This window comes from Cydia strobilella, chromosome 15 (assembly GCF_947568885.1).
Source record: "Cydia strobilella chromosome 15, ilCydStro3.1, whole genome shotgun sequence".
Classification (NCBI taxonomy): domain Eukaryota; kingdom Metazoa; phylum Arthropoda; class Insecta; order Lepidoptera; family Tortricidae; genus Cydia; species Cydia strobilella.
In genome coordinates, this window is record NC_086055.1 from 6,837,489 (window position 1) to 6,862,885 (window position 25,397).

General features: G+C 38.8%; 5 protein-coding genes across 5 annotated transcripts in view; 3 read left to right on the forward strand and 2 right to left on the reverse strand.

The window, feature by feature from the left end:
- Nucleotides 1-5,293, forward strand: part of LOC134747931 (uncharacterized) — a 290,299-nt gene extending 285,006 nt beyond the window's left edge. Inside the window, exons 8-13 of the mRNA XM_063682609.1 lie at nucleotides 356-549; nucleotides 668-2,188; nucleotides 2,677-2,822; nucleotides 3,249-3,403; nucleotides 3,822-3,990; nucleotides 5,092-5,293. Of these exons, the coding sequence (XP_063538679.1) occupies nucleotides 356-549; nucleotides 668-2,188; nucleotides 2,677-2,822; nucleotides 3,249-3,403; nucleotides 3,822-3,990; nucleotides 5,092-5,293 (2,387 nt within the window). The remainder of the gene's footprint in view (nucleotides 1-355; nucleotides 550-667; nucleotides 2,189-2,676; nucleotides 2,823-3,248; nucleotides 3,404-3,821; nucleotides 3,991-5,091) is intronic.
- A 6,381-nt stretch (nucleotides 5,294-11,674) lies between these two features.
- LOC134747883 (synaptobrevin homolog YKT6) lies at nucleotides 11,675-17,224 on the reverse strand. The gene is made up of 2 exons (XM_063682557.1): nucleotides 17,084-17,224; nucleotides 11,675-16,972 (listed from the first exon to the last, which is right to left on the reverse strand). Exon 2 carries the CDS (start codon nucleotides 16,913-16,915, stop codon nucleotides 16,319-16,321), a length of 597 nt encoding a protein of 198 aa, XP_063538627.1. The 5' UTR covers nucleotides 16,916-16,972; nucleotides 17,084-17,224; the 3' UTR covers nucleotides 11,675-16,318.
- Nucleotides 17,225-18,041: 817 nt separating this feature from the next.
- On the forward strand, nucleotides 18,042-20,914 carry LOC134747703 (transcription initiation factor TFIID subunit 8). The gene is made up of 6 exons (XM_063682314.1): nucleotides 18,042-18,325; nucleotides 18,412-18,510; nucleotides 18,893-19,080; nucleotides 19,456-19,606; nucleotides 20,024-20,158; nucleotides 20,563-20,914. The coding sequence occupies exons 1-6, from the start codon at nucleotides 18,178-18,180 to the stop codon at nucleotides 20,667-20,669; spliced, it is 828 nt and encodes a 275-aa protein (XP_063538384.1). The 5' UTR covers nucleotides 18,042-18,177; the 3' UTR covers nucleotides 20,670-20,914.
- Nucleotides 20,915-21,387: 473 nt separating this feature from the next.
- Nucleotides 21,388-22,935, reverse strand: LOC134747884 (proteasome subunit beta type-2). The gene is made up of 4 exons (XM_063682558.1): nucleotides 22,736-22,935; nucleotides 22,458-22,651; nucleotides 21,913-22,075; nucleotides 21,388-21,578 (listed from the first exon to the last, which is right to left on the reverse strand). Exons 1-4 carry the CDS (start codon nucleotides 22,839-22,841, stop codon nucleotides 21,424-21,426), a joined length of 618 nt encoding a protein of 205 aa, XP_063538628.1. The 5' UTR covers nucleotides 22,842-22,935; the 3' UTR covers nucleotides 21,388-21,423.
- Nucleotides 22,936-23,292: 357 nt separating this feature from the next.
- Nucleotides 23,293-25,184, forward strand: LOC134747704 (mitochondrial tRNA-specific 2-thiouridylase 1). The gene is made up of 5 exons (XM_063682315.1): nucleotides 23,293-23,451; nucleotides 23,543-23,893; nucleotides 23,986-24,212; nucleotides 24,561-24,728; nucleotides 24,860-25,184. Exons 1-5 carry the CDS (start codon nucleotides 23,376-23,378, stop codon nucleotides 25,157-25,159), a joined length of 1,122 nt encoding a protein of 373 aa, XP_063538385.1. The 5' UTR covers nucleotides 23,293-23,375; the 3' UTR covers nucleotides 25,160-25,184.
- The last annotated feature ends 213 nt before the right edge of the window (nucleotides 25,185-25,397 follow it).

The following is a 25,397-nucleotide window of genomic DNA, read 5'->3' on the forward strand; positions in this document are numbered from 1 at the left end:
ATTTTAACAATGTCATCTATGGATGAGGTATTAAATATCCGATTGCGAGGGGAGAGTAGTTTTCATAGGCACGTCTTTCAGGACAAAACTCCTCAGTACGTAATACAGTACTTAATTTGTATAAGTCATATAGATGATATCTTATCTTGTAACTGAAGCCAGCTGAATCGCTACAGTTCTCGCGTTTATTTCCACGTCTAATCTGCTATTATTCTCACTTAAATGGCTCACTGTTTTTACTTCTCTCTGAAACCTACTTAACCAATTTAACCCATTCGTATACCTACTCATATACTACTACTAAATAAAGCCTTGGAAGTTACTTACAAATACTTATTGTAACATTGTTTTTCAGAATACCGCGGATGCCCGTGCCCAATTAACGCGTGTCCAAAAAACGTCCTTATTGGGCCCGCTACTGGTAAAGCCCCAACCGGTGGCGGCCCGGCAGACGTCCCACCTACCCTCGCGCCGCCCGGGGGCGCCTTCCGAGCGAAGGTGCGGGCGTGCGCGCTGGACGCCGTGTCCGACACCCACGGCAGCGGAAAGGTAAGTCTACCGCTAGTTAGAGGGCTCGCGACAAATCGAGGGTCTTTCCTTATTAGAACATCGGATCTAGCTTCCCCTTTAAATGACCAAGAATTTTATTATATCTTATCGTTTGCAGGATCCGCCTCTGGAACCAGAGCCGCCGGCAGCAGCCGACGCTCCGCACCCGTGTCCTGTGCCAGCTATAGGCGGCGCCTCGCCCAAGCGGGAGTTTGACGTGCGCGATGCGCTCCGTCTACCGCGGGAGCTGCCCGGCCCCGAGCCCGGCCCGCCGTCACCTGCGCGAGGCTCGGCCGGTGCGTGTGCCCCACAGCCGCCCCCATCGGCGCCGCGACGCGCGCGTCTCGGCAAGGCCATGGCTCGCCGCTCCCTCGCCGGCGACGATACCGGCTTACTCCTCCAACCACCGCCTGCATCTCACAGCGACGCCGACGATGACGTGCTCGCTATCTCCCCTCCTCTCTGTATTCCCATCGATCTATCCTCTTCTGATGAACGAACGACGCCTCTAGTCGATGTTAAGAAGGAAAACGAGGGCCCGACATATTCCCCGCCGCGGAAGGCAGAGACGCTCGCCCTACGAGAACACAATATGGCCTTGATAGAGGCAGCTGCGGCACCCGATGCGCCTGAGACGGTAAAGCGGAGATACTCCAGACCGAAACTGGAGATTGAAATGAAAGACGCGGAACTAGAAGATCCTTGCCGGACAAACGGCATTGGCGAACATGTGAAACTCCAGAAGCGCAGAAAGGTCTCGAGCGAACAGACCGAGACGCGCGTCGAGACAGTCACGAGAGAGCCTAAGAGGAAGACCCAGAAGCCGAGGCGAACACCCAAAACGCCCGCGGCGGAGAGGAAATCTCTAAAGAGGAAGTCGGATAAGTCCGCGGAGGAACCGGAGGCAAAGAAAGCCGTCGTGGAACACTCTGCCGTCAGCAACGACCCGCGACTTAAAAACGTGGCTGCGCTTCCAGAAGATACCGTCGCCATGAAACCCAAAACTAAAAGTGCCGTACTGCTCGATAATTTGTTGAGGAAAAATAGTATTGATAGGTTGGACGCGAAAGGATACGGCTCCGATAAGGAGATCAATCCCGCTGAACTATTCTTTTCACCAAGCGAAAATATCGCGCAAACAAAAAAGACATTAAATATCAATAATAATATTGTGGATACCAATAGTACCGTCAATGGCGTTAGGTCCACGGGATCGCCCGTGATAGAGAAAAAAGTAACCAAGAAAGCGTGTAAAATAGAGAAAATCGATTCTAAAATAACGCACAATTTAAAATCAGTATTAAAACCCACCGAGAAACAGGATTACGAGGAGGACGCTAAAGTGCCAACAAAGTGTGAAACCGAAAAGAATAGTACCGTGGTCTCTGGCGAAGCAACTCTACCAGAGGTCCTAAAGGACAAAAGTGAGGCCATTAAAGACAAAAGTGAATCCGCCAAGGACGATAGTGTCAGTGTTAGTAATAAAGCTCCCGAAGTGAAGAAAGCGGCAAAGAAGCCTGAGGCCGTTAAAGAGGATGCTCCGAAGGAGGCCGAGAAGGAAACCGACAAGGAAGAGGTCAAGGAGGTTCCGAAGCCGGTGAAGCGGTGCAAGCTCGTCGACAAGGCTGTGGGAGAAAAGGTGAGCCTTTTTATAAGTTTTTTTTTTCTCGTCTTATGATAAGACTCAACTAATCTTATCTATAGGGTAGTGTAGTAGGGTAGGGTAGGGTAGGGGATAGGATGGGACCGGGCGTGTTGAAGGTTCGGCCAACTAACGCCTGTAAGCAGGTACCTACCCCCTACAGTTCACGCACGCTCTATTGCGCAGAGGAGGGTCTGCCATCTAGGGGCTTAAATCTAACAATAAAAATGTATGCTTCGCGCCAATGAATAGGAGGCTTCTGCCGCCCCCTACAGTTCATGCACGCTTCCTATAGGTAAACTGAGTAAGAAGGGGATAGATCGTGCGAGAGATGAACGTTGAACGTGATGATGACCTGTAATAAAATAGATGTAAAAATCATCAAAGTCCAAGTCTAAGCCTAGCGCTATTGTATTTTCAGTCTATCCGTGTATCTAATTTCGTACTTACAGTTTAGTATGATCACACATTTTCGCTACGTTCAGGTGAAACTGTTCGCAAAGAAGGGCGTGATCAAGACCGACGAGGCGGCGCTGCTGGTGGAGGACGCGTGCGCGTCGCCGACGCCGAGCTTGGGGCGGGTGCGGGTGCGGGTGCGGCGGCGGCGCGCGCCGGGCGGCGGCGGGTGCGGCGCGCGCCGGCGCCGAGCCGCCGCGCCGCCGCCCGAGCCCGCGCTGCAGCCGCGCGCGCCGCCGCGCTGGAGCAACGGCTGGACGTGGGACGGCGAGGATCACATCTCTAAAGTCTACCTCAATGTGAGTTACGTTGCATTGTACCATTTTTTGAGGTGGTAATTATCTTTGGTATACTCCATGTAGAAGGAGCCGGGATTTTTTGTAGGTTAAGTTATGAGTGATGGAGCCGTGGAGATTTAACTTGACCGCTTTTAGCCGTCTATGTTGAATCGTTAGAGGCCAGTTAAAAAAATCGTTCAGTAAATCCTTTTCAAAAATTCTAAGATAGGGATCCAATTCGATGCCCGATGAGGACTCGCTCGTCAAACATACCTGTAGTTGGGCGTTCACCACTGATCCCTTTGCATTTTGCAGAACGACAGCCGGCTGGACCGCACGGCGCGCTGCTGGTCGCGCATGACGCACGCGAGCGGGGACCGCGTGGCGCGCGGCGACTGCGTGCTGCTGCGCGCCTCCTCCGCGCGCGCGCAGCCCTTCGTGGCGCGCGTCGCTCGCCTGTGGGAGAACCCGGACGACGGTGAGTCGACCGAAGCTAACTTTGATGGTCTGGTGTCCTTACTTAGGGCCAGTTGCACCAACCAATTTTAGTGAACTGACCAAGGTCACTCAGCAGTCAACTGAAACTTCCCATACGACAAAATTTTGCCAACACTAACGATGACAGACGGTTTGGTGCAGCCGACCCTTACCCTAGTGCTTTTTCGCATCGTTACCTTTTGAACGCCACCGACGGGCCCAATATAAATGAGATTCATTATTCCAAATAAACTAACGGAAGACATGAAAAAGACCATTAGATCAGTCCCGTTTTTCTCGCGATGTGGTCAGTCATCAAAAAACTACTAGTATTATATAATATTTGGTACATAAGTTTCCATGACATTTATTATGTATGTCTTACTAGTGGTTTTTAAAGTGTCATATGTTATTTTCAGGTGAAATGATGGTGTCCCTCGTGTGGTACTACCGGCCGGAGCACACGCACGGCGGGCGGCAGGCGGACGACGCGCCGGACGAGGTGTTCGCGTCCCGCCACCGCGACGCCAACTCCGTCGCCTGCATCGAGGACAAGTGCTACGTGCTCACCTTCAACGAGTACTGTCGGTGAGTGAGATTGAACAGTGAAAACGCTTTCCCACTAGCGCTCCTACCGCTGTCCGAAGTCGGCGTCAAAAGTATTTTTGTGGGAAAAATCTAAACGGAGCATGAGCATTTTCGACTGTTACACTAGGACGCCTTGTCTTGCGCCGGTCTTCTTAGGTACCTATTTTAAAATAGTACATTTTACAACTAGTGTGAAAAGACATTTCACACGTGTTGTAAACGACGTTTTTTTAATACAATTGGGAAAAATAATAAATTAATATATCATTAGTAGAATCATACCACCAAACCAAACCAAAACCAAAAGTACCTATACAGCCCGCGATACGCGAGCTGCCGCAGCCCGCGATACCTTCATACTCGTGCGCGCCCCGGCCGCGGCCGCCGCGGGTCCGGCGCGGGTTGGTCAACGACACCTCCTCATAACTCATGAGGCCCTGGTACCTGCTCAAGCTAAATTCAATTTTAACTGCGTTTCGAAAGTATAGTTTGGAACTAAAAAGTAAAAAGCACTAATTCGAGAAATTGAGCTTCTCGCACGCTACGCAGCCACAAAAAGTACCACTTTTTGAGCAACTGTATTAAAATGAAGTTTTAACACTAAGAGGTGCAAAACTCAATAGAGTTCACTTTACAATGCGCTATTTCAAATCAAGTGCCTTCCATATCGAGACGGCCCTTCCTCTTCCTCACGGTACAACCAAAGATAGATATAACTTCGTAATAGATGGATACAGTCTAAGGAAAAAACGTGCCTCGAAAATCACGAAAATTTGATTCTCGATCAGAGGGCGCTACTAGCTTTGGCCTACTGTCGTATAGATGGCGTTGACGGTTTCGTTTGTTATTTAACAATTTTAACGCATATCAGTGAAAAAACATGGGTCAAAATCATAAAAATAATTAATGCAAATAAAAAAAACTCATTTATCCATATTTAAATAAATTTTATCGTATTTTTATAAATCTTCATTTTTAGTTTTAAAGTGTGTCGATAGATGGCAGTGATTTTACTGTGGTTACAAAATTTACTATGACAGTACCGCTCTAGTATAAGTTACTCTATAGTACAACTAATGTGATCCCTTGTACCATCTGTAGGTACAGGAAGCGGCTAAAAGCCGTGGAGGAGGGCGTGAGTGTAGCGCCTAGTATCGTGCCGCCGATGCCGGCGCGCGACATCACGCCGGCCGTGGCCACCAACGACGGCAAGCTGCCGCCCACGGTCTCCCCCGAGCTCGTGCTGTTCTGCCGCAAGATCTACGACTTCCGCTCCAAGAAGATACAGGTCCCCAACAAGTGACCACCCCGACGTGCAAACACCAAAGTTAATTTAGGACTCCCGAGTAGACCCTAGTACAAAACGTTCCCGGTGCAAATAGTAGTATCGCCATTTTTGTATGATTATTCGATATACGCCGTTCCCCTGTGTTGCTATGTGACGTGATTTGGCGTATCGCTACGTATGTTGATTTCGTTTCGTTGAAGAAGTATCAAGTGATGCCTTTTATAATGTGTAAGTAGGTTGTAAGTGATGGACGGTTTAATTGTGTAGTGATAGCGACGTATTTTTTTTTAATTTGCTTAGAGTGCGCTGCGTCCTATTTATGTATAATTTCTGTAGGAACTGAGTGTAAAATTTAATCTATTTTCTCGTAGATGATTGGATTACGGCTAACGATAAGTTTCGATTAGGCTGGATGTAAAAGGCATTTATAATTACTTTTAATTACCTTATTGTTACATTGTTGTCAATGTAGAGTCTATATTAAATTATTATTTTTAGTTAAGCATATTATTTTAAATCTGCAAGGCCTGGTGCGCCGTCGGCCGAGGATCTCCCAGTTTTCTGTTTACGTTCCTTCACGTTTAAATCATTACCATATTTACAATTTTTAAAGAAGCTATCAAATGAAAAAAAAAAAATTGTGTGATCGTTTGAATCATTGTATGTATCTATTATAATGTGACATAAAATCATGATCAATTTTTTTATGTATTACAATTGCTGACACATGAAGCTTGTAGTGATCACTCTGTGGCGCATACATCGCACACTGCTGATTATTTTTAGCTGACACAGTGTCGGATAACATTATTATGAATCTTAACACCATGGCGTAAGGTCTGTATTAGACTGTTTTTTTGGAATTTACAAGGTCCTAAAAATTAGGAACGATTGTTCCCTCAGTGTGCGAAGTATAGCGAGTGCGTGAATGTATCTTCACCTATGTATACAATATATCAGTCGTAGTTTTGAACATATACATGTATTGAGTAGATATTTCTATTAAATATATATGTAGAGTACTCTGCCTTGGAAGGAATTGATTTATATACTGCATTTTGGCTCTCTGTGCGATTACCTTCGGTTTTCCCATTTCTTTACGAAGACTGAGCGAGGCGAGTGTCTCACGCCGTCAATTGAAATTCAAAAATATTACAATTTCGTTTCGCGCAATTTTTCATCCAGTTATATAAAAATGAAAATAACAAATGGGAACATTGTAACATATTTTAAATGTAATGTTAGAGCGTTAGTGTATCGGTCGCTGAGTGGAAAAGAGATATATGTGCGACTGTAATAGTGAAATCTCTTTATCATTAGAGACATAATTTTTAAGTAGCGCAGTACATAAAGTAAAAAAAAGTATATTTAACGTTATAACTCCCGCGTGGAAGTTCGTCAAAGGGCATTTATACGTTTGCAACTTCTGTAGGTACTTACTTCCTTCGCTGAGTCTGGCCACCAAAAGTTACACCATAAAAAACGGCATACAAAATAGTAGATTGTCTCAAGGGAGCAAAATGACATATTTACGGCGAGGGCGTACATTGAATCCTGAACGAAGTGAAGGATTCTATAATTGAATCCTGAGCGTAGCGAGGGATTCCAAAATAGAATCCTTAGCGTAGTGAGGGATTCAAGTGTTAACGCCCAAGGTGGAAATAATTTTGCTACCATGTGACACATACTGTTTTTCACATCACCTATGAGGAAATTGTTATGTTCCAAAATATTATTTAAACTAAAAATATTGTATACAAGAAAGATAAAAAATCATGTCCTGGAACAGAAAAATGGTACTTTGATCCCCCTAGCAGGGAAGAAAAGTGCCACATTTATCCCTCCTAGTGGGGAAGAAAAAGCCCTTTTTCAAATAGGTGATGTGAAAAGGTAATTTTTATCCTGTTTTTCATGGTACAACTTTCGTGGGCCTCACTACTATCCTTGACGTTTGAGTTGATGTTGTTTTTGTAAATACGCCTTTGTTATTCCTCGCAAAATTTATTATTCCACCGGCGGAGAAGAATCTAATTCGAATTAAGATGATAATTGTTACATAACGTCATCACCGCCGGTCTATTCCAAAGCATTAGTTCTATGTCTATTTTCTTTTTTTCATTGCTTCATGCCAAAAAATTAGCTGCAAACATAATTGTTCAGTAATATAGTACCAATCTCCTCTACTTAGGTTACAAGAATGTTAACAGAGGCTGCGACTTCCCCACTGAACATTTCTTTTGGCGTGACATTGTACCAATGTCTTGGGCATGGCGGTAACTTCATACTTGTTATATTTGCAACGGACTGTTTAAAAAGAGTGAAAAGATAATACGCAATGGAATGCTGTATTAAAACTATGAAAAAAAAAAGGTATTCCATCTATCTGTAGATGAATAATAATATCATTGTCTTAAAACAGCACATTCCCTGCCAGCGACCCGCTAGGCAGGTTCTCTGTTCGTATGCGCTTTTCGCTACATACGGGTTTTCCCGTGTTAACGGTTACGCTCGTAGCGCAGCTCACGCCGGCACTGAATATGTTAAAAGTCGCCTTGCGTACGTACACATAAGATTCAAAATCGTTTAACCGCCATGTCCTTGTTACCATGACGACTATAAGAAAGTATGCCATTCTTCTATATTGTACTTATTGATTGAGCCTAAGTGATGTAGTTGTACTGAAGCCCGTAGCTAGATTATAGCGCGTAAGGTGCCAACTGAGAACAGGGGCCTATTCCATAAGTACAAGCTAATAGGTACTATTAGCGATTTTATATGTAAAATCACTAATAGTATGCGCTTATATTTTATTATGCAATAGACCCCAGAAATAGCCCCATTTTCTTCATAGAATGATTATTACTTCACAATAAAGTCCAAATTCGAAAATGGGTCAGTTTCATGGAATTAATGGGAGATAGGAATCTTGAAATGAAACAAAATTGCCCCCAGTTTTCGTATGCAGACTCTGATAACGTTATTGTCTTCTCATTATTAATTAATTAGACTATATAAGTAAATTCCATAATAATTAAATACTATAAGTGAGAACTCTCCCTTGCTTGTAGACCATTTGTTACCCGTTCTCAGAGTTGCAGTCAATGATTTTTTTTAGAATTAGTTTTACTAATAAGAAAAAATACCTTGTTTTTATTATTTAATTTATTTGTTTCAATGAAAATTATATAGGTATATTTTTATTATTGTAATCTACATAGTTATGTTGGCTGTAATTTAATATTGATGTAATTAATATATGTATTTTTATTTCAACCTGCGTTTTACTCTTATCTTCGGGAGTTCGGGCTGACCATCTGACCATAAAATATAGCGGTATCAACAAGCAAGAACTTAGTGGTCATGAATTTGTTACCTCAAAGGCGTATATTATGGTAGAAGTCCAACAGTGATATTAATTCCAAAAATTTCCTAATAAGAAAAAGGAGGCAATTAAAAAATAGGCATGAAGGGTTGGTCCTGCCACAGAAAATTTGAATTTCGCGCCATTTTCTACTGACAAACTGGGTTTGCCGGAGTTAACTATGTATAATATTTATTTGTTTTGTAGGTAGTGCCACGAACTTGCTTTGCTTGATTAAACCCTATTGCCTAGGTAATAAGGGTGATGAATTGACGATGATGGCTCTTAACTAGGACTACCCGCAAATATACAACTAAGCAAGATAGTACCTAAGTATTATTACTTTTCTGACAAACAAAATTGGACCATATTACCAAGCAAGATAGTTGATAAGGTGACGAAAGAAAGCGGTTCTAAAGAGATCAGATCCAAGAACTATATATGTCACTTAGGTAAATAAGTTATTATAGCCAGCTAGCGGTTGGTGAAGAAGTAGCGCAGTGATTCACTAGTAGATAGAAGGCCTTGAGATTATAACTAATTAATGTACTATATACTTACTTACTTACTGCTGTAGCGCGACGACCCGAAGTGGATCTTTGCCTCCGACACCAAAGACCGCCATGCTACTCTGTCCAAAGCCGTTTCTGTCCAGTCGACGGCGCCGAGTTCGCTGAGGTCTTTCTGCACTTCGTCTCTCCAGCGGTACCTAGGGCGTCCAGACGGTCTTCGGCCACTTGGTACTCCAAAGTACGCCCTCCAGACTGCGCGATCTTCCCCCATCCGGACTACGTGCCCGAGCCATCGGAGCCTGGCGGCTTTCGTTTCTCCGATGATGTTCGGCTCGGACACCAGATCTTCAATCTCCTGGTTCTTGCGGAGTCTCCAGGTTCCATCCTCTCGACGTGTGGGTCCCAATATATTGCGGTAGATCTTCCGCTCGGCTACCAGCAGCGCGCGCTCCTCTTTTTGTGTTAGTGTCCAGGCTTCGCATCCGTACATAAGAATTGGCCTTATGACCGTTTTGTATATTCGAAGCTTCGTGTTCCTGGTCATTAGCTTGGACACTAACACTTTGTGCAGGGCAGCAGCACAGCGTAGAGCATTCTGGATCCGGACTTTTATCTCGCCCTCTCTCTGGTTGGTATCTGTGAAGATGCATCCAAGATACTTGAACCTCTCCACGCCATTGTATGAGGTATCTCCCACTGTGAGGCCTTTCCTACGAATCCTTGTATTTTTGTATCTCTTCATGTGAAGGTACTCAGTTTTGTCGTGATTCACTCGTAGGCCAACCTTCACAATGTACTATATACAGTGTGGAAAAAATTAATGGGCCCTGGAGGCAAAGTGCCTTAAAACCTTAAGTTAGCCCATTTTGCTTAAAGAAAACATTCTTTTATTTTTAAAAGAAACAAAACTGCATTCAAAGATTCGCTTGTCTCGCCCGAAAATCGAAACGACGAAAAATTAAAAAAAAACGCTATTTTATTCCCCTATATAGTCGATAGAGTTAATATTAATGTCACGATTTCTCCAAGAAACATTAGGTCTACAGGGGCCCACTGTCAGTTAGAACGAAAAGTTGATACTTAGTTCCGAACCATTTCCGAACACAAGAACAGGCCAGAGACTGCAGGCGGACTGGTAATTAGTGGGCCCTTTACAGTCTGTCGTACAAAATATTTATAAAATCGAATATTTTGTATTTTTTGAATTTTTACTCGGCTCGGTTCGCGGGCGAGACAACCACCAAAAACAACAAAGTATCTTTAAATGCAGTTTTGTTTTTTTTTTATAAAATAATGATTCCTTTAAGTAAAATGAGCTAACTTAAGGCTTTAAGGCACTTTCCCTCTAGGGCTCATGAATTTTTTTCACACTGTACACACCCAATAAGGCCTAGTGTCCTGTCCCCTCTGGGCCGGAAGGTCAGATGGCAGTCGCTTTTGTAAAAACTAGTGCAGTGCCCACGTCAGTTCTTGGGATTGGTTGCCAAGCGGACCCCAGGCTCCCATGAGCCATGGCAAAATGCCGGGACATCGCGAGGAAGGTGATGATGGCATTCAATTTTTTCAAACTTTTTATTCAAATTTCAGGATCCATAATACAAACAAATACTCACGCGATTACAATGTATGAGTTTAAAAAAGAGTTTGAATGTCATTATTATTAAATCTAAAATCGACGCCATGGTTCCTAAGAACAGATTTCGCTATCTCTCATAGTTTCTGACTTCTCCCTACTGACCCATTTGGATTGATCACCCTGTATATTATACATTTATTTTTTACTTACAACAACACACAACATACAAATACAAACTTCTTACCGACGATAACGACATGCCCGTAATCAAAACAAGATACAATTCTGTAGTCTGATCTTTTTTTATATACTACGTCGGTGGCAAACAAGTATACGGCCCGCCTGATGATAAGCAGTCTCCGTAGCCTATGTACGCCTGCAACTCAGGAGGAGTTACATATGCGCGTTGCCGACCCTAACACTCCGCACCGTCGTTGAGCTTTGGCAACCTTACTCACCGGCAGGAACACAACATTATGCTATAAGTAGAGTCTAGTGTTATTTGGCTGCGGTTTTCTGTAAGGTGCCTCCACTCTACTTCCCCAGTTGGGCTCTGCTCTAGATTTGGAATGACATCCGCTGTGCTGTGCCCTACCACACAAAGCGAGATGACATTCACAGTGCCCATAGCCCCATATCTAGGTACCTACATAATACGAGTAACATATCTCTCTTACCCATAATACCTAGCTCTCTGCTGAGTTTCGAGACTGAGCTGTTGTAGGAATTTCCAAAGCAATTGGGGTTATTCCCACTAGTTACCACCAAGTTGTTACCATTTTACCACTGGTAACTACTAAGAAAAAAATTCCCATTAGTAACCAGTGGTAAAAGGTGGGGAAAAAATCCCAGTAGTTACCACTGCATGGTAACAACTTGGTGGTAACTAATGGTAACAACCAAGCAATTGTGGGCAACCAAGCAACCATGAATAATTAAGACACTCATAACAGTAAATATCGATTATTTATTGAACAACGTCTAGAATAATACATACGAACAGCGGTATATTTGCTATTCGAGTTAGAAATGTAGGTACACTCCTCAAATAACGTCTGCTTTTTCAGCATTCAACTGATGTCTAAGAAAAATACCGTAAAATGGTCCTACCCCATGATGAGTGGTACTTAATGGGTACCCCAATTCAAAAATAAGGCCTTAAAATCTAATATATTCAAACATAATATTTTTATATTATTATTTATATACTCAGATAAACGAAATTGTATATATATATATATATATATTTTGAATTGCTACGTTAGTGATAAAATTAATCTATCTTTTTTGGCGGGGCCTATTAATTTGGCGCACAACGGGGTAACATTGCACCCCTAAGGGCCCTTAGTAGACTATAGGCAGGAAAATACGCCAAAAAATGGGTATCCTTATTCATAACTTTGTTTTATATAAAACATTTCATAAAGTTGATTTGCCGATATAATATGTTACATGAGATGTTCTTCTTAATATTCAATTCGTCTGAATATTTTATAATGAACTGTTTAAAAAATATTAAAAATTTCCTTAGCAAAGTAGGACCATTTTACGGTACACGTTTTTCAATTTCATTATACGTGGCACACCTTATTTGTTGCTATTCGGTAAATATTTATTGCTTTACTCAGGACCTGGAGGCTACCGCGAATGTCAAACTGCCACAGAGATTTTAGAGGTTGGTATAGTCTCCGGCCCTTACATTTTTTAACTTTATAATTTAACATAGTTAACCGTTTGTTTTTTCTACTGGAATGTTGCGAGGCAGAGTCGGAAACTGCATACGGATTGCAAAAAAAAAGGTATTGCTTTGCCTCGCTGATTCAAAACCACATATTTCATATACAACGGCGATATAATTTAACATTGAATCAAATGACCATTCGCATACCTTATCCTTACAATAGGATGAAATGATCACTTGCAGATTTATTTATATTGATCAATGATAAGGCATGACAATGAGTAAGTACCTAAGTAGTTATGCCTCGTACCTAAGCGTACACTACTTTAGGTACTACGAACCACAGAGAAATACCAACGAAGTTACAATAAAGATGCAAACAATTCCAATACTTTCCAACTGCACTTAAAAACTCACTTCTTTGAAACCATTATTTCCATGATTCTTTGTTGCTGTCACCATGCCTATTGAAGCGATGTGTTCAAAACAATTAAAGAGGAAGTCCGAAAAATAGGAGTTGGGTAGCTTTTATTACTAACGTGTTACCAGTGGTAATAACTTGAAAAGTTTTTTCTCATCTGTTACCACTGGGAAAAAACAAGGAAAAAAATATGAAGTCAAACTATCACTATAATAGTACATTATGATACAAGTGTGCTAAGTTGGTCATTAAACACGAGGCGATATTGTGTACAGCGCGAGCTGTAAGCGAGCGCGCAATAAGAAAGCCGATGTGTGTAATAACCAATGCACACGCGTTTCATACGACGTTTTTCAACACACTTGCGAGAAAAAAAAGAAACTTTATTAATAAATCAAATTGTAATAGTTGAAACAGTTAGTATTGTGTGTTGCATCTGTCATACTGCTGGCCGCCCCTCACCCCGGCGGGCGGTCGGGCGCGCCCGTGCCCGCCAGTCTGACCAATTAAAGAAGGCTCCCTTTCCATGCATATTATTAGCAATCAGTTGAAGTTAATGTATTGCTTGCTTCGCTTGCATTTTAAGAAGTGACAACAAATAAATTGGTATTAATTATATCTGCCAAGTTAAACCAGTTTGACAGCACTGGCTTCCCTCGAATGCGGCTGACTGAATCAGTTACCTTCTTAACTCAGTCGGATAATATAATGAAATGGCACGAGTGGAATAATACACTGAAAGAGCACGCGTGTTTAATATCTAGGATTATGAGCCAAAAATCGGTGGAATAAAAACGTCGTTTTGAGCAAGTGTGTTGAAAAAATATTTAGTTACTTGTCTGTTACTCAAACTATCTTTAAAATAATCTACACACGTATCATTTACCATTATTTTTGTAAACCACTTTTTATGGTGATTAATAACCATTATTTGATTCCTCACAAATTATGTTCAAAAGCCAGTGTTCCAGTAAATTAATTACACTAATAAAATTATAAATATACAACTTACAAATATGAAAATACTGTTTCTCCACGTATTTTGTTCAATATCTTTAGAGCTTTGCCAATTTCATTATATTATAATACAAAAATGGTGTCTTTTTCCTATACATACATTCTGCAATTTCTAACAGTCTAGCTAGGACTTTTTTATATTTTATGATTTTAATATGGGATCATGTGGGGTAAATATAAGGCACGGGTAATAATAAGACTTAAGTTTTTTACACTCAAAAACTTATTCCACTTTATTCCATTTAAAAAGAAGCTTTGTGTGTAGACTTCATTTTAAATGGAATAGGAATTAAATATAATACGTTTTTGAGTAAGCTTTAACGCAGGTTAAGAATATAATAAGTACCTACTTGTTTGATTTCTTTGAGTTATTTGTGCATCTCAATACGTTTAACCCTATATTCACTTATTCTATCGTTTGGGTTATTCGTATAATTCCCGTACCTACGTACAAAAACGTACGTACCTACGTAAAATGTTAATGAATTCTCTTGAGTATACTATACTGTACTACTACAGTATAGTATACTCAAGAGAATTCATTAACATTTTACTTTTACTTATGTACCTAGGTACTTTGTGCTTACATATTTTGCTGCAAGTGAAACTATCTAAGTATAACTGTGTAGGTCTATACGTATAGTTACCTACTAACAGATGGTCGTTTATTTACGTATAAATTGAAACCACATTCGTGCATACTTATAAAATATATTCTATTATTGCGTATATATTTGTTTACTTTAGGTATTGTGTACTCCAAGACTCCAGCTCACACCATCAGCTCTCAGGTTAGTGGCTGCAGTGTATATCCTATTCGGTTAAAGCTTACTCTTATTTTTACCCGTGTCTTATATTTACCCCACCTGACCCTGTGTAAGGCGGATAAGAATATTCTTGGCAATGAGGGTAGTACATATAACCAAATAGTCATTCTGTAAAACTTCCACTATCTTGATTGCAGTTTTAATGTCCGTAATAAAATAAACAATCATACCATCTGAGATGATTATTATTATCTAATACAAGTATGTGAACTAATGAGAAGCAGTCTTGTCAAAGTCCATAAGGTATGGTTTGACGTTCACTTATTTAAATCTGGGGCTCACTTGGGTGTTTGTAAGCCATAGTCAAAAAATAATTTATCGAGCTTTCCTTCTCATTGGTTTACATAGGTACTGTATAATCCATTCAAATATAGATCTTACTGATTAGACATTAAGTTAAAATTGTATTGACAATTTTTATTAATTTATCATCTCAAATAATGTCAACATAACAATGTAATAAAACTATTTTTAGTCAACTAACATTGCAATAATTTTAGGTAGTTACAACTAACCTCTGGTTTATAAAACAATTTGGTAGGCAAAAAACAGAGGTTGGATCTATATTAACCAATAGTCTATTAAGTAGTGAAGTGTAGTGTAATGTTATAAAAGGAATGTAAATAAAACATACATTACAGAATTTAAAATATGTGAGAAAAGTATTTTTGATATTAATTAATTTCGCAGACAAAATATTTAAAGAATACATCATGTTTGTGTTATAATTCCAACAAGTGACTCACATAATTCTGATGATTCCAATGTTCTCAACATGCATATCTGTTTAAGCTACCTAATTGTAATAACAAAAACATGAGTCACACATCACACTATAAATAAGGTGATAGGTTTCAACTTCTGAAATTATAGATAACATATTCCACCATCGCAACAGAACTGTGAAAACCCATTGTTGAACAAACTTTTACGCATCTTGATTGTTTTCATACAGTATCGTTTAGTACTGATAATCATATCAATTAGACATAAAACTACACACACATTAAGCCTTACGCTGCAGCCGTGCAGCGCCAGGCACATATAACGATTTTAGTATGCATAATTACGAGTATGGTGTTCAACATGTTAAGTAAGATTCAGTGTCATCCACACAAATTTTAACCACTAAATAGGCCTCATTAAAATTGTAGACGAGACAACTGCATAGAGTAAATATCTGTGATGTTCAAAAATAATTACAAAACTAAATATAAGTCTAGAATGGACAAATTAATTGAGTTCTAACAAAACTTTGCTATTCACCTAAATTACTTTGACATCATCAGTTTTGCATAGCATTGCAGCTAAACTAGCAATATGATTTGAACAAAGCTGTTTATCATAGACCTTATTAACTTAAATACATTGGAATAATCATTCTACTAACATTGGTTACCTATGGAATTAGCAGGTGAAATAATGCCACACACATTATACATTTGATTACACAAAGTACATCTAAAATACCCCAAAATAATCATAGTCAAGTAAAACAATAGCAGAATATTAATGAGTTTCCCAGTCAAAAGCTTGTAACATCACACACAATACACATTTATTATATTTAATAATGTCTATGTATGGTATAACATTAATACTTTGCTCTAAAGCAACTATGGCCATTCAAATGACACAAAGTTCTTCAGAAGTTACAGCAACTATTGGTTTTTCGAGCAGTCTTGTAGAATGCTTTACTGTGGTAAGACAAGCTGTCAGACTTGGCAACAAGGTCATCTAGTTTTTCACCTCTCTCTAACACTGCCTTTATTGTGTCATGTAAGATAATCTTTGTCTCATCTAAGTCCTCCTGGATTTTTGTAAAAGCATCAGCTTCTCTAGGGTTCTGGTACTTGACTAAATATTGAGACAACACTGGGAAGTCCACAGTTGTATTGTTGGCTGTTGGCCAAGTGTTAGCGGGGACTCTTGCTGTGAACTCATCCAATATTTTGGTAATTAATGTGTGTGCAACTCTACTGGGGTATTCGTGGTCCGAAATAAGTACGCCTGCTAAGTTGTCCGCTCTCACATACACTTGCAGCATATACTCTCCTTCCTTTACTGACTGTCTGGCAGCTGGCTGTGTCCTCTCCACCATAGTTTTACTAACAAATGTCATGAACTCTTGTACTGAACCTTTTTGGAAGTAGCTAAAACTTGATAAGTCGTAGACATCTTTTAAAATGGTCGCACTGTTTACTCCTTTGTATAGAACTAGAAGCCCGTACACTTTCACCATTTTGAAGGGAGCTGTAAATCTTGATCACTGGTATCACTTGACGAGTCAAATGGCGCGCTGCAATGAACAATGAAGACAACAATATAGTAAGGTAAGGTAATAACTTATTAAAACCTTAATGAATCGACAATCCAAATGATGAAATCCTAATAACAAATAGCTCCTTACATCAAAAAAATTCTATTTGGTTGCCGTTCAAATATCAAATCACTTTCTTTACATGAGCATAGCAAATATTAAATTTTAGATAATGTAATAATTAATTCGAATCCTCATAATTCACACAAAATCACAGAACAAGAACAAGTGAGAATACTGAGAATAGTGAGATCGCAGATCGCTTACGTCACTTGATTTACGTCAGTCCAAAAGTTCCAAAACTCATGTCAAATGTCAGTTCAGTTCAGTTTTTGGTTCTTATGGCATCTGTCCATTGGGACAATTTTGCCAGCATCAAGGTTGTGGGAGCAGAATTTCAGTATCAGAACTTGATCCAGTCCGTGTAGATGCTTGATCGGTTGAAGAATCTAAACTACTATAGGAATAAAAATAGAAAAAATGGACGGCCAGAAAAACCAATAGAAACTATAGAAAGTAATGAGCCGACTGCCAGGATCAGGTTTTTTTTTTTTTTTTTTAAAAGAACATTACAGGAAAGTTTGGGAAAACAAACAGGTAAAAACTTTTAAAAGGAGCTAAAGCTTGATATTAAAATCTTTCATAAACTTAGCAAGGACATAAACAAAGGTAGTGTTAACCAAAGTAAGGATATGGTTTATGTTAACAGGACGTTGAATATAGTCAGGAAGAAAATCATAAAAACTGGCATGAGTATTTGGACAGTTGAAGAAGATGTGATCAAGAGTGCCTTCCTCCAGGCCGCATTCACATAATGAATGATCTAGAATATGGATTTTAGCTAGCCAAGCAGGGGAAGTATTGTGGCCAAGTCGATTTTTGTTTTGAATATTGCTACGTATTTAACAATGTCTTAAACATCAATTCGATCAACATGTTACATGACGAATGCACCTTAGTGATGGACAATGAATGGACAATAGTGACAAAATTCTACACTGGCAACCCAGAAGGAAACGTCAACAGCGTCAACTTCGGGCATGGCATAAGATTTTATTGGAGTATACGTTCACTTCAGTTGTTTCTGTTTAAGTTTGATTAATTTAGCAAATTTTTAGCTGTTTGTGTTTGTCTTAAACACAGAAATAAGACTGACCTAGTCTTTAACTCCACGCATTGCCACAATGGCGGAACCCACTGAAAAAGTAGAAAGCAATACCGATGCACGAAGGAGAATACTTAACATAGCAGTATCCACAGTACTTCTAGAATCAGGCTTCGATGCAACTGATAAAATGTCGCTAGAGACCCTTACAGAGATGTTACAATGTTGTAAGTAAAATGGAATACATTTTTTAAATATTCAACAACAATCTATCAAGAAAAATTAACATCACAGCACAATGTTAATGTTTCAGTTTTTACTGAGGTGGGAAACTCGGCTAAAGGATATTGTGAGCTGTCTGGACGAGTTGAACCAGTTCTTGGAGATGTTTTCATGGCTCTCATCAACATGGGTAAATAATGTCATCATATATTATAGGTAAAATTTTCTCTACTGAGCTTGTTCACTTACCTGTACTAACAATGGCATTCTGTTAAACAAAAGCCATTATTTATTTTGTGTGAGCGCGTGGCCATTATGCCTGAGCGCATGGCCATTGTGTGTGAGCCTCAGGCACAAAGGCCACGCGCTCGCACAAAATAAATAATGGCATGTTTAACAGAATGCCATTGTTAGTACAGGTAAGTGAACAAGCTCAGTAGATAACTTTTTTACTATACCAATGTGGAGTCAAAATACCTTAAGTCAAACCCTTCTCATATAAATAATTCAATTATTGCTAAAAGTTACAATGGTTTTCATCATTTATATTTAAAAAATCTGCTACATTTCAGGTATTAGCCTGCAAGGCTTAGAACAATATGCAGCCAGACCTAACCGGCATGTGATCCAGCCCCCTCAACAAGCGCCAGCCCCACGGACACCAGCCATGCTGTCTGCTGGCTCCAAGGCTAAGCCTGCGCCACACATACCATTCCATCTGCCACCACTGCCTGATCCCCATGCTTATATCAGAACACCTGTAAGATTCAAATCACAGACAAATTATTCTCGTAAATTTTACAAAAATAAAAGAACAACTAGGAGGTCACCTGAAGAAACCCAGCTTCTTATTTGCATATTTATCAGAATGCAGAGAATGCTACAAAGAAATGGCAATGGCACTTAAAATCCTTTGCAATTATAATACTTATGAAATATTAATGTATTCAAAAATTAAACTAAAAATTTAGACTCATGGAAATAGTGTAAAAGCCTGAGGTTCAATTTGAAAATGTATCTACATAAAAATTGCAATAAGGAATGTTAATTGTTACAATAATTACTGCTGTCACTATCAGATCAGACATACAAAATAGTTAAGATTTGTTTTGTTATTAACAGTTTTTAATTTCAGACTCACAAACAACCAGTGACTGAATATGAAGCTATCAGAGAAAAAGCAGCGAGTCAGAAGAGGGACATTGAGAAGGCACTCACTAAGTTCCTGGCAAAAACTAGTGAAACACACAATCTGTTCAACACTGAGGACAATACAGTGTTTCCGTGTAAGTCTCACATTTAGTTTAAAAAAATTACTCTGAAAGAGAATGGTGACCACCAGGTCACAATATTATGATGACGGATCACAACCTGCAACAATGATGGGGTATTGAAGTAAAAAAGAGGATAAACATATCTAATTTCCTTCCATGTACCTGTATCAAATAACATTGTTGCTGGTCTATCTGGTTATGAAACTGGTATGGAGATGAAGATCATGGAGATACAGTTTTTAGCTTACTATCTGGTGCCTCCACATAGCACAGTAGTCTAACTATTATCTAACTATATAATCATATTTAATGGTGTTTCCTATTTGTCCCAGCTGGGCACAGTGGCTGTCACATGAGGTGGGAACTAATGGGAATACACCTAATTAATGAATACAGTAAATTTTATTTGTAATATTTGTCTGTTTCCAGTAATAGCATGCAAGCCAACGTTCCCACCATATCTTGCATGTCTGCTGCCAACGGACCAGGTCTTTGACTTTGATGAGCTGGAGTACCATTTCCAAGTTGCTAACAGGACTGAAGATATGCCTGCTGAAAAGAAAGGTACCTATTTGTTTTATATCATTCACCACAAAATCATCTGGGGTTAGTCTTCAGGACCTATAAATATGCTAGTGCTGGTAACTTAAGGCGACTACCTCACTTGTGTTGCATGCGCTTGCATCATGATGATCGCCTAATTATATGATCGTAATTAATTGCCTGTGTTTTCTATACAGTAAGCACAGGCAAACCATGATTCGTCTGTGGTTCTGTATATTAGACATGAGCCAAATAGTGCCTGTATTCATTATTGTAATAAAATCTTTTTAATTTCCAGTATTACTAAAAAGAGATAGCGCATTTTTTTTGTTGCCACTGTTATGTAGCAGTTACCACTGGAAATAACCTGTTTTTTATTATTACCTGTTTTTTATAAACACACTAAAATAATATTTTGGTTGCAGACCAATCGGACAATGAAGGCGACAATGGAGGTGATGACCCCAACAACTCGCAATCAGAGAATCAGGACAACCCCCAACCCTCTAGCCCAGAAAGGAGTAAAACATGAGGACAGAATAAAAATCTTATTCTTATATGTATATTTAATTATTATGTTAGCAATAAATTACTAAGAACCCTGCATAGTTCAATTTAATTTAAGTTATGAAGATATATTGCTTTTAACTTTTTACATTTAAATTAGGTTTAAGAAATTTGCTTCTACTCTTGGTTAATGCTTCTTGAATACCACATGATTATCACCACCAAAAATAAAATCACCACATAACAGTGGTATTGGAGATACAAACCCTTTGCAATTTTCTCACATTCTCATACAAGATTCTTATTGTCACAAGGTTAATAAATAATAAAAATTGTGGAATAGCCTATTATGCCGTTTCTTTATACATTTTGCAACATTATCAATGACATATTCAACACATTCCTTGCCAGCGCGAGCTACGCGCTTAATATGGCAAAACCCTTATGTAGCAAAAAGCACCTACAAACAGAGAACCAGACAAGTGGGTCGCTGTCAGTCAAATTATAGAAAGTGATACTAAAATAGTTAAAATACCATATATTCTGCAATGTTGTGTAGTCTGATACAACATCTGTGGTACACTTGACCATCAAAATGTTAACAGCAGTCAACTTATAAAATTATTATTGTTTCTACACAATACTTAGTGACACTTGAGTCAAGTGGTCAAGTGACTTGACTATCAAAATGTTATATCACCAATATTCCTGGTGAAACGCAGAAGGATAAGGGAAACAAATAATTGAGAAAAAGACCTTTATTCTTAGAATACATAAAATTACTTCATTGAGGCAGCATTGATAGTGGGTAGGGTCTTGATGCCATCTCTGTTGACCACAGTCACTTGGAAGTTGGGCAGGCTCACAAACAACCGCTTGTGGACCTCCGCTACACACTTCTTCAGGATTTCATAAGCTTCTTGTTCAGTTGCATCTGAAACAGAGGGTTTTGAAATTAAAATAGATTCATAATGCCACAGCATTCATAGGGCACACTTAGTTAATGTGGTAAAAATGACCACCCTGTAACATCATCTTTTTGTATTTTTTTCTTATGCAGAATTTTTATGACTAAAGTCATGACCGGCGAGGTGGCAATGACGCTTGAAATTATTTTTAATCTTGACTGTTAAAGGGTTTGTCAAGTGAACATCAAAGAGGCTGCACGAAAATTAAAGCTAAAGATTTCAAGATGACATTTCATTAAGCCCTTCCAGTTATTTATATTAATTTGTGGTGAATTCAAGATAGTGTTAATATTGGTTTACCTGGTTTGTGGTAGCGGTCCATAATGCTGACGCTGAGGAAGCCACCATAGCCATGAGCAGCAAAAGGCACCTTCACACTGGATGCCAGGTAATCCATGAAGTAGAGCTCTGGACCATTCTCCTTGTCATAACCGCCCATCAACAGATTCACAAAATATGGGGTCTGGAATGGTAAGACATAATTATTAGTATCACAGAAAAAATGAAACATTTGAAATTATTGAAAAAGAACACATATTTTAATAACAGTCCATAATTGTGGTGGCTGAAGTAAGGGCAAGATGTTAGACTCTGACCACGCTAATTTCGCAGTAAGAATGCATATTATGTCCGAGGCCGATCGTAATGTATTGACGGTAGTCACATTAAAGAGAACAAGACTAAGATTTTCATGTTTTACGATCTGCCTGATCTTACGCTCGGCCGCCAACACATACATATTCTTATAATCTCCATACTTAACGTAGCAATTGGAATTGGCATGAAAACTTGGCGTGGTCCGACTTTATTACTACCAAAAATTTTAATCATAAACTATAATTTACCCTGCTTCTGAGGTATTCAGCCAAGTTCCGTCGAGTGAAGTTGGCGGCGGCGGTGGGCCCGAGCTCGTAGCCATTGCGCATCTTATACAGTTGGATGTTCTTCGCGATGTATTCGGCGAACTGAGTGGTGTCTCCAGAATCGCCGATTACGCCCATAACTAACTTATCGGATATTCTGTGAATCTTGTCTTCATCTAAAAGAAACAACACACGTTTTGTAGTAATTTTATGCATAAGGTTTTATAGTAAAAACAAGACAACAAAAAGCGCAAACTCACCATCTTTCATGACCATAATACTGTGACTATTCGATTGATCAGCGGCTATCATAACGAAATCATTGCACTGTATGCCCATTAAACATTGTAAATTAATGTTCGACATTTTAATAAGAAAATTATAAGATAATGTATAGAATTCTAGAAATTCTCAAACCGCTTGACAATAACCTATTTGAAGTAGTTGAAAGTGTCAAATCATTTTAGCTTGTTCATCAGAAGTGCTGCCAGTATTTATAAAAATAAAATATTTCGCAGCGGTTTTCTCAGGTACTCAAACTAACTTTCATCATCTACCACAGATTATACAGCACCATAGATCTAGTATATAGTATATTTTCTACTAGATTCATGTACAGACTCTTTGATCTACAGCCATGAAGTCAAGTCAAAGTCAGTTATATAATTCTACATCCGTGTGTACAGCACATACCTATCCTTAGTATCCATGCGGAGATACAGACAGAAATTATTAATATTATTATCGCTGTAATGTTGGTGCTTCCGATATGCAATTTGTTTTTATAGCAAATTGAGAAATGTCATAATCATATGTATTTGCAAAAACATTGGTAATTTAGAGGTTATACAAATTTAATCTCGAAATAAAAAACTTTATTTCGTCTCTAAGATTACAAATATGTTCCGAAAAGTAGCAATAGGAATGTCTGGTGGCGTAGACAGTGCAGTGGCTGCATTACTCCTTAAACGAGCAGGTAAGGGTTTGCAAATAAATACAAAAGTTAGATCTGATTTAGGCAGGTGCAATAATATTCAATTAAAGCACAAATGTTTCTCTTTGTTCAGGTTTCCAAATCGAAGGAGTGTTTATGCGTAACTGGGACAATAATTACGAAGCTGGGTTTTGCTCAGATGAAAGAGATTTTGAAGATGCCACCTTCGTATGCCGTAAGCTAGAAATCCCGTTGCATAAAGTGTATTTCATTAAGGAGTATTGGAACGAAGTGTTCACTGTATTGCTACAGGAGTATGAGACAGGACTGACCCCTAATCCTGATATTCTGTGCAACAGATACATTAAATTTGACAGCTTTTTTGAACATTGCAGGAAAAATTTAGGAGTTGATGCTATTGCCACTGGTCACTATGCGAATACTTCTTTCGGACCATTCTTAGAAAAATATAATGAAAATGAAGGTATGTTTTACTCAATATTTAATTATGATATAGTTTTGGACACCAATTCACTAACTAATATAATATTATTTTATTTCTGTTCTGTTTTTTAGGTGTCAGATTATTACAACCAGCAGACAAGTTTAAAGACCAAACTTTTTTTTTGTCACAAGTAAAGCAGTTTTCTTTACGGATGTGCATGTTTCCATTAGCCCCTTTACTAAAGACCGAAGTGAGAAAAATAGCCAAAGCAGAGGGACTGCTGAATGTGGCCAATAAAAAGGATAGTACAGGAATTTGTTTCATTGGGAAAAGAAGATTTCAGGATTTCATCGAAGAAGTGAGCTTGCATATTGTTTGGTCATTAAAATTGGGGACTTTTATATCTCTCTTGTTCAAGTTTAAATTCCAGTTTATTTAAAAAAATCTCGGACACTGATTGAAAAAGTCTTGTTCGCGTTTTGTGTTTATATGGCACTGGGACTTACACTTTTAACATTGTCCATAGAAATACTCAAGTTATTTTATTTTCTGTTTATATTTTACATGTGTGTAATTTTGTATACAAAATAAAGCTTTAGTTACTTAATTATCTGATTTTAAACAAACTGTCTATAATTTTATTTCCTTTATATCTGACAAAATATTGTTTTTATTATGGTGACTAATACAAAATTTTAATTGCCAGTATATTCAGAAAAGGGAAGGCGTCTTCATAGACATAGATACAGGACAAATCGTGGGTGAACATGGGGGTCTTCACAAATGGACTGTTGGACAGAGGTGCTGCCTTGCCAATTGGAAAGATGCCTACTTCATATTTAAAAAGGATTTAATAACGAATAACATCTATGTTGTAAGTGTTAGTATATTATATAAACAATAAAGCTGTATGTAAAATTATTCTGTGCTAAAATAATGATTTATAAAACTCAGTAGTAACTAGTAATTATACAAAAAAATTGTAATCATCTACTTTATTTGTAGGTTCCAGGAACTAAGCACCCAGCACTTTGGAATCATTTATGCATAACTGGATTAGCTCATTGGATACATAAAGAGCCTACAGAATTATCAAATAACAATGTTCTGAAATGTTACTTTAGGTTTCAACACACTAAGCCATTGGTTAGCTGTAGAGTTGTAAAGAATGCAGAGGGTTTGATGATTTTACTCGACAACAAGTTACGTGCGCTTACAGAGGGCCAATTTGGTGTTCTCTACAAAGATGGTGAATGTCTTGGAAGTGCAAAAATTAAAGATATTTGTCACAATTTAATTTATTAATACAACTTAAATTATATTATTTTTGTTAATATGACGTGTTTATTATTTATTTCATTTTCATAGATAAATGCATCCTAGGTTGACCGTAGAGTTGACCACCCAAGTAGCAATGGATAAGGCTTTGATTATCTTCTTCTCATGTGGGAGATGCCTAAAGCGCGAATGTGGACGCAGACAAAACACACCTCTTGGCAGTTGCACTAATATGTATACTCTGGCAAACGCCAAACCTACTTTA

Bases quoted from the DNA above. Each gene is read 5' to 3' on its own strand.
- LOC134747883 (XM_063682557.1), bottom strand. From the start codon at position 16,915: ATGGTGAAAGTGTACGGGCTTCTAGTTCTATACAAAGGAGTAAACAGT.
- LOC134747703 (XM_063682314.1), top strand. From the start codon at position 18,178: ATGGCGGAACCCACTGAAAAAGTAGAAAGCAATACCGATGCACGAAGG. The intron at 18,511-18,892 runs GTAAATAATGTC...GCTACATTTCAG, and splicing joins CATGGCTCTCATCAACATGG to GTATTAGCCTGCAAGGCTTA. The intron at 19,607-20,023 runs GTAAGTCTCACA...GTCTGTTTCCAG, and splicing joins GGACAATACAGTGTTTCCGT to TAATAGCATGCAAGCCAACG.
- LOC134747884 (XM_063682558.1), bottom strand. From the start codon at position 22,841: ATGTCGAACATTAATTTACAATGTTTAATGGGCATACAGTGCAATGAT. The intron at 22,076-22,457 runs GTAAATTATAGT...TTACCATTCCAG, and splicing joins CTGAATACCTCAGAAGCAGG to ACCCCATATTTTGTGAATCT. The intron at 21,579-21,912 runs GTAAACCAATAT...CCTCTGTTTCAG, and splicing joins GGACCGCTACCACAAACCAG to ATGCAACTGAACAAGAAGCT.
- LOC134747704 (XM_063682315.1), top strand. From the start codon at position 23,376: ATGTTCCGAAAAGTAGCAATAGGAATGTCTGGTGGCGTAGACAGTGCA. The intron at 23,894-23,985 runs GTATGTTTTACT...TCTGTTTTTTAG, and splicing joins AAAATATAATGAAAATGAAG to GTGTCAGATTATTACAACCA. The intron at 24,729-24,859 runs GTAAGTGTTAGT...CTTTATTTGTAG, and splicing joins TAACGAATAACATCTATGTT to GTTCCAGGAACTAAGCACCC.